General features: G+C 45.9%; 1 protein-coding gene across 1 annotated transcript; it reads right to left on the bottom strand.

Annotated features, from left to right (window-relative positions):
* Positions 1–1,352: 1,352 nt before the first annotated feature.
* Positions 1,353–2,447, bottom strand: PAQR9 (progestin and adipoQ receptor family member 9). Its single transcript, XM_054982084.1, has one exon. It carries the CDS (start codon positions 2,445–2,447, stop codon positions 1,353–1,355), a length of 1,095 nt encoding a protein of 364 aa, XP_054838059.1.
* Between the last annotated feature and the right edge of the window lie 5,436 nt (positions 2,448–7,883).

Genomic DNA, 7,883 nt, shown 5'->3' with positions numbered 1-7,883 from the left:
GTGCTACTGGACTCTTTTCGATTTTGCTCCTCCCACATAGGTTCCCTGTGCCTAAGTTACTTAATTCCTCTTTTCAAGGATTTTGGGGGGGGGGGGAGTGCTGGCTAGAAAGAATGGGGAGGAGTGAACACGATTACAAGCCAGTCCTGAATTCTGGACCTGGCATGTGCTAGGCAAGGCTTTCTGAATTGGGGTAGTCATATCCTAAACTCACCCAATCCCTAATTTTCTCCATCTCTATTTGCCATAGTTTGCTGCCTTTTTAATTCAGCCTGAAATGTGAAAACACCTCAGAAGATGAAGAGAGTCCTGTGGCTTTTCTTCCAGTATACCTGATCTACATAAATAGTTCTGTAAACTAGTTGGTGATTTGGTCCTTCACCACTACTTCTTAGAGGATGCTTTGTACTGATTGTAATCTTCACATACAAAATACTCTTAGTTCTGAACAAGACACTTGGTTTTTCTCCCAAACTATTTGCAAGTTATACACATCTGCACCCTTCACTGTTGCGAGACATGTATACTTTTAAATTAAGTCTTCAAACCAGTGTTCCAAGAAAGAGCAGATAATGGTGTGCCCTCCAGAACCCAAGAATATATATTTTTGGGTTCAGGAGGGTACACCATTATCTGCTCAAACTTTGTTCTCAAAGTTTGATCAACACCTCCTGATACAATATACAATTACTATAAAACAATTTTTTTTACAGAAGCATTAAGTGTCATATTTGCCTTCAGCAAATGCTGTTAATTCAAGAAAAAAGATTTCAATTTGCTTGGGCTGAAAATCCAGTGTGTATGACTTCAAATTCAAAATACTTTAACAGCACATTAAATACATCTTTTAGGGCATAATATGCCAAGAAACTGAACACGAGATCTGGTTTAAAATCTTCATAATTCATCAGTGCAGGTCTAGTGTATATTGCTAACTGAAACAACATCTCTTAAATAGTCTGAAATCAGTAGCTAGCATTTGCAAGATCCATGCATATTGTTCCCCTGTAACCCTGACCCTTAGTTGCAAGCAAGTCGAAGGGGCTCACTTTCAAATAACGAAAGGAGGATTACATTGCAGGACATTTTAAGCAATAGTCCTAAATGGCTTCTATTTGTATCCTAAACAGCAATAATAGAATAAGCTGTGTACAGTACTGTGGTCTGATTACCCTTCCTTAAAACCTTAGAACATTTCAAGAGAAACGAGTTTTTTCTAGAACGAGTTCAGTGCTTGGGTGGCCGAATTCAGTGCTCCTGGTAGCCCCTTCCCTGGAGAGGTACCAGGCTTCTTTGGGTCGGCCTCTAAAAAAACCTAAGCCCCTCAAAGGACACCGTAACAGAAGGCTACCTCAGTCTTGCTTGCCGCACTCTGGGGCGTTTAAAAACCTCCGGATGACCAAGGCCAGGCACAGTATCAAAAGCAGCATGTAGCCGACGGTGCCCGTGAAAGTGGGCGAGGCGGGCGCAGGTTCTTGCAGGAAGTGCCGCAGGCCTTCCTCGACGTAGAACATCTGGTCGTAGATGCTGAGGAAGGTGAAGATGTGGAAGAACTGGTGGCTGTGGCCGATGATGTCGAAGAGGCCCGGCTGGATCCGCTCGGGGATCTTGCTGACATTGAAAAAGGCAGCCACGAGGAGCCAGAAGTAGCGGCGGTAGAAGTAGACGAAAAGGGTGGGGTTGTGGCCCTTGAGGTCGAAGAGGAGGCTCTCGAGCATGATGGGGCAGGCCATGCTGAGTGGCATGGCGAAGACGAAGGTGCGGATGGCGAAGGGGTAGGCGCACCAGTCGGAGCGGCTCTTGCAACACGCCACGGTGCAGGCCACGGCCAGCAGGAAGGCCACGGGCAGCAGCAGCGCGCTGTAGAAGGCTAGAGGCGCGCTGCAGTCCACGTGCCAGCCCAGGCGCTGCAGCAGATAGCGGCTGAGCGCGCGCGGCTCCAGCAGGCTCAGCCCGGGCAGCAGGTAGTAGTAGTAAGCCATGGTGCTGGCGAAGCCGTAATAGCTGATGGAGGCGTAGTCCAGGTAGAAGAAGGCGGCGCGCAGGCGCAGCGAGAGGCAGCTGAACACATGGGCAGTGCAGCTCATGGCAAAGGTGAGCAGCACGCCCGACGCGTAGCACCACAGCGGCAGCAAGAAGGGGTGGTGGAAGGGCAGGTCGCCGGCGCCGCGTAGCAGCAGCAGGCGGCAGAACTTGCCGGCGAAGAGCAGCAGCGGGAGGAAGTGCGTCCAGAAGTTGAGCGTCTCGTTGGTGGGCTGCAGCACCGACGCCAGGCACTCCTGCGCCGTGCTGTGCAGCCGCCGGTAGCCCGACAGGATGAAGCACTCCACGAAGTCGTCCGGCACCTCGTCCCAGCGCAGCAGCGGGGCGGCCCGGCGCGGGGGGCGAAGCGGCGGCGAGGCGGCACCGAGGGGCGCCTGGCCCCGGGCGGCGAGGCCGGCGGGCATAGTCCTTGCCTGCTGCGGCTGCCGCCCCCTGTCCGGCTTGCGGACCGGCAAGCCGCCTGAGTGTTGCTCGGAGAAGCGGCAGCCAGCAGCATAAACCCCCGGCCGGGATTGTGATGTAAGCTCACAAAGGCAAAGCCGCTTTTCCTGCCGCTGGTGCTGCTGGAGGAGTTGCGGTGGATTTGCGCTTCGCCACCGCCTCCTCGCCTCCTCCTCCTCCTCCTCCTCCTCCTGCATCACTCATTGCAGCAAGGGCAGGATGCAGGCAGCAGCTCTATCGTTGGCGGCGGCTCCTGCGGGTACAGCGAGGCAGCAGCAGCAGCAGCAGCACCGCGGTAATTCAAACCTTGCCAGCCGCGCCTGGGTCAAGGATTTCTATGGCCCAGCAAGGCTCCCCTGGTGGCTTCGGTTTCTTCAATACTCTGCGGAGAAAGTTTCGCCTTTCCCATCTGCGCCGCCGCCGAGACACCTAAGCCGCCAGTTAATGATTGATGCCCCCACCGAGAGCAAAGACTGCAGTGCCTTTCAACTCTCCGGGAGCGCCCATTAATTTGCAAGGCTGGGGGCATCCCGCCACCCCCTTCCCATCTGTTCCTTTCTCTGCACGCCAGGCAAAGCCCTGGCCGAGGGAAGGGAGACCTCCTGGGCTGTCCTCTGTTTGTAACTCTAGCTGGTCACACGGTTCACCTTGGAGGTCGTCTCCGTGTAGCTCCCCTGTTAGAAAAGTGACAAATGATTGACATGGGGGCAGGGACAGGCTGGCCTTGAAGAGAAAGAAGCAGCTGGTGCTTAGAGGCTCAAAAGGGGCGGGGGGGGCAGTGTTCTGAGTTTTTAAAACGTGCACACACACTTTGAAATGCATCCATTATATACAGTATATCTAATTAGATCTGTAATTCTGGCAACAATAAACAAAAGGGGTCCCAAGGGGACAACAACGCAATTGTGGTGCCACAGCATGGAGACACTTGAACAAGTAAGACAGGGCCAAGGCACATCCTAAAAGGCACAACAATTCAAACCTCAATTTTTCTTTAACGTTTATGTCTCTGCTGAAACACATGATGTACCATAATACTTGACCCTTGATATGATATGGTGTTGAGTAATTAGTGCAAATGTTATTTTAAATTGATGGGGATAAAAACCAGAGGTTGTGTAACAGGAAAAAAATCCCTATTTTTATGCCAGATACACATCCCTCTTGAGTCTCAAACTAGTGGCTATTGTATTGATTCTTAGATTGTCTATTTCTCTACATTACAGTTATGTAATCATTTAATCAAAACAGGTGATAGAAACAGCAAGCTTCTGTTGCCACTGTCAAGTGCATAAAAAGTGGAAGTAGTCTGCTGTATTTTCTGTAGCTGATGGGATGGGTAGTTCTTTTGATTTATCTAGCGTTTCCTTGCGCCCCAGCCTTCACCCATTGATTTAAATGACCCGAATTATGCTATTCAAAGCCATTACTAGTTATTTGCATTTAAAAGTAATCATATTCCTATGACATTTTAATATCGCAGCAAAACGTGATATTTAAAATTTTGCAGTTTTAAAATTTGTTCAACTCTCATTCATTGGAACAGCTGTTAAGTAATAAAACATGAGACTGCACTGTACATAGGGCAAATTAATAGTTAAGCAAGAAATAGTAAAGGCATATTTGATTGTAGACAGTGGGACACTTTATGTTGTTGAATGTGTCTGTTTGTGTATACTGGATGGTCAGAGATCCTGAAATATGTGTTGGACAATCTCTCTTACAGCCCATGTTCACTAGTTCTGGACCACCTGATACAGTTTATTCTTGCTGTTGCAGTCTTAACTGTACTACTTTCCCCAGCCTTTTAAAGCAAGTATATATATAATAGGTCAGCCTGCACTTTCCTGCAGTGCAGGCTCGCAGCAGTTTTGCAGAGAGAGAGCTTGCTTGCTTGCAGGATATAATGCATATGCTGCGCCTGTTATCTGGCCCTTTGACAGGGACCTCCTGTTATCTGGCCCTTTGATTTTCTTGCAAGGAAAAGCCATTCACTTTCAGTCTAGCTGTCTGGCTGCTTGTGATCTCAACTAGCAAGTTAGAATTCATTGAATTCATAGTCTTCCCCAGGGTACAATACGCCTTTCAAAACCCATGACTATGACTTTTAATGCAATTCCAAATAAAGGAAAATATTCAATACTACATGACAAACTCTTGCTGTTGCAATGGTTTGGTAAATAGAGAGAGAGAACAGTCACAAATAATAGTCATACGACTTGGGTAGATTAAAAAAATTATATATATTTGTTATTTGAGAGTTGACGACAAAAACAATGTCCTTTCAATCAGACCCCCCCAAAAAGGGTGGGGGGGGGAGATAAAGAGTTCTTGGAGAAAAAAAGAGAGAAGGAAATGAGATGGAAGTGAACCATGCAGAGCTTCCACTTCAAAGAGATTACGGGCAAGGGAACTTGGGTAGACATTAAGAATGTAGATAAAACCAGCGGATGTAGCACAGTAGTTAAGTGGTTCAGTTGTGAATCAGCACTCCGCTGGTCTGAATCCCACTACTGCCATGTGCTCAGTAGGCGGCCTTGGGTAAGCTACTCCTCTCAGTCCCAGCTCCTCTCACTATTGTGGGGATAGTAATAGCACTAATTTGTTCATTGCTCTGAGTGGGGCACTAATCTGTCTAGAAAAGCGGTATATAAGCACAGTTATGAGAGCCGCTTTGGTGTAGTGGTTAAGAGTGGCAGGACTCTAATCTGATGAACTGGGTTTGATTCCCCATTCCTCCCCTTGAAGCCAGCTGGGTGACTGGTTTCATTATAACTGAGGCAATAGTCCTATGCATATTTATGTCAGAGGATGTCACTGAATTAATTAAGTTGTATATGAAGGAGCTGCATGGAAAAGGGCAGGGGAACCAAAAGGCCCCTTTATTAGAGATAAAATTTCATCCACTGCTAACATTTCACCAATGTTATCAAGCAACTGAAACCAACTCTGATGCATGTAGCAGTTCACACCCTGGATGTGTTATTCTGGGCAAGTCAGGATAATAATGATCTCAGGGTGGGGGGAATTTACTTTGTCTCCGTTGCCATGGACAGATCATGTTCAAGTCAGGTTTGAGTTTAAGGTAAACACAGAACTTCTGCATGGCAGTGGATCAATTGGAATGATTCACCCGCCCTGAGGAAAACGGGTCTACGTGGTTTTCTGACAGTTCTGGGGCATTTCTGTCAGTTACGACTGACAGAGGCACTACAGATTTAGTGGATTTAGCAGCCGTCTTCCACGTGCTTTGGATCGCCAAATGTCATGGATCTCAACAGAACTAGGCACTATGGAGCAGTTGGGACAATGTATTGAGCAATGCTCAACGAAGACTCAATAACAGCCCATTTTAAGACCTACTCTGTGATGGTGGTAAAGAAAGCTTACATCTCTGCCACCATAGCATTTGTGCAGTGTTGACCGGTGGTGTTGCTCTGAATTGAAAGAGGCTTGTTGAATCCAGGCTTGCAAGAGCAAATACTGGATATCTTAGAAATGCACTATGATCAATTTGTGAAACACTTTACAGGCAAAAACTTGCTTCCATTCCAATTTGCATGCCGCATTACCTGCAAAAGTTCTGAATGTTTCTGAGACTTTGGGTACTCATGTTTCTATGGATTCATTCCAGCTGGTACAAATTGAGGTTGTGACCAGAATACTTGCAGCGTTAACAGCTCCCATATGCTTATTGTAGCTTGTGGTTAAATAGATCTGCAGGAGAAGTTCTGTTATCATGGATGACAAATATCAATGCAATCTTCACTGAAGTGTCAGTTCTGGCATCTCTTAAAGAGTCAGTTGTTAGATCTTTACTGAAGAAAAAAACCACAGCTGTAGATACAGCTGACATGAATCTGCATTTTATGAGTCAGTCTTGCAGAAGGTGGTAGCCATGCAGTTCCAGGCATTTCTGGATGAAACTGTTTATCTTGCTCCTTTTCAGCCTGCCTTTTACTTGATTAATTGTACAGAAACTGCTTTGGTTGCCTTGTAGATAATTTACAGCAGTTCACTGACAGCAGACTGCATTCCTGTTGGTTTTGACTACTGGCATATGCGGTCCTGAAAGGTTCCATCTTCTGTCTCATGTGTTTTTGACATGCATATGAAAACACTGGGAGAAATCATCTGGGAATTTAGGGTAAGTTGTCACTGTTATCTTGATTACACTCAACTCTATCTCTCCTGTTCTTCATAATCCAGGGAAACTGTGAATGCACTTAACTGAGGCTGAAACGGACTGGATGACAATGAACAAACTGAAATTAAATCCAGATAAAATGGTGGTGCTGTGCATCAAGGTTAAAGCTGATCCAGGAATAGATATTCACTGTGCACTAGAAGGGGTTGTATTCCTTCGAACATGCTCAAAGTTCGGGCATGCTCTAGGATGCTTCATTGACCCTTTATGCCACAATTTCTAATCTAGACTGGGTTTCCAGATTTAACCTTTTAAGGTGAACCTTGCTACAGTCACACATGCCTTGGTAACATCCACTTTAGTCTACTTTTGAAGGTAGTTTGGAAACCTTACTGGTTCAGAATGTGGTAGACATAGTTCTTAGAGAAACTGACCACAGTCTGCACATTGCTTCCATTTTGTGCCAGCTATACTGACAACTAATGTGCCTCCTGGCCCAAGTACAAAGTATTAATGTCAACATTTAAGGCCGAAGGTACTATGTGGATCACTTCTACCCACACATCCTGGCTCACTCTCTGAGGCTATTGAAGGAATTTTTATGTTTTATATTGAAGCGAAATGCTTTTCCTGAGGGCCAGCCCAGAAATTACTTTTCTTGTCAATGCAATCTGTCCTCTTATGTAGTAGATACAACCTTGTATATACAAGTGTAATGCATGAGCTAGGTGATTACAATGTCTTTCAGAAACTGAGATTGCAAGGACAGTTCTCTTAGTGGCTGCAATTGTGATCACCTGGCACACATGTTTGTACGTGCCTGGGAATGCTACCATAGCCATGTTTGGGTCGGAGTCACATCTGTAACTCATGAATGTGGCTTGTTTTCAAATTTTGCCCAAATGCATGCAAAAATAGGCTAAGCATAAGGAGTGACTGCTGCTACCTATGATAAAGCAATTAAAGGAATAGATTCTACACGTGGCTTAAAGGAACACTCCAAATATGGACAGTGACCCACAAAAACTGATTCAAAGTATCCACTGAAAAAGTGGAAGAACTACTCTACAAGCTTTGTAAATCCCAGGAGAGTGAAACCAGGAACAAAATTGGAGAGGAATGATATAATAGCAGAGCTAGAGAAATAACCCACTCGAGTCAAAATAATATCAATTGTTCAGTAACAATACACAACACTAAAAAGCTCTAATAAAAGCCGTATATACACTAAGCACACCATACACTGAAACAT

The sequence above is a fragment of the Eublepharis macularius genome, chromosome 6 (assembly GCF_028583425.1).
Source record: "Eublepharis macularius isolate TG4126 chromosome 6, MPM_Emac_v1.0, whole genome shotgun sequence".
In the NCBI taxonomy this organism is placed as follows: domain Eukaryota; kingdom Metazoa; phylum Chordata; class Lepidosauria; order Squamata; family Eublepharidae; genus Eublepharis; species Eublepharis macularius.
Note: the sequence above shows the minus strand (reverse complement) of the source record. Positions and strands in the feature narration are given on the sequence as shown.

What these genes read in the sequence shown, in the direction of transcription:
- PAQR9 (XM_054982084.1), bottom strand. Translation starts at nt 2,447, where the DNA reads ATGCCCGCCGGCCTCGCCGCCCGGGGCCAGGCGCCCCTCGGTGCCGCC.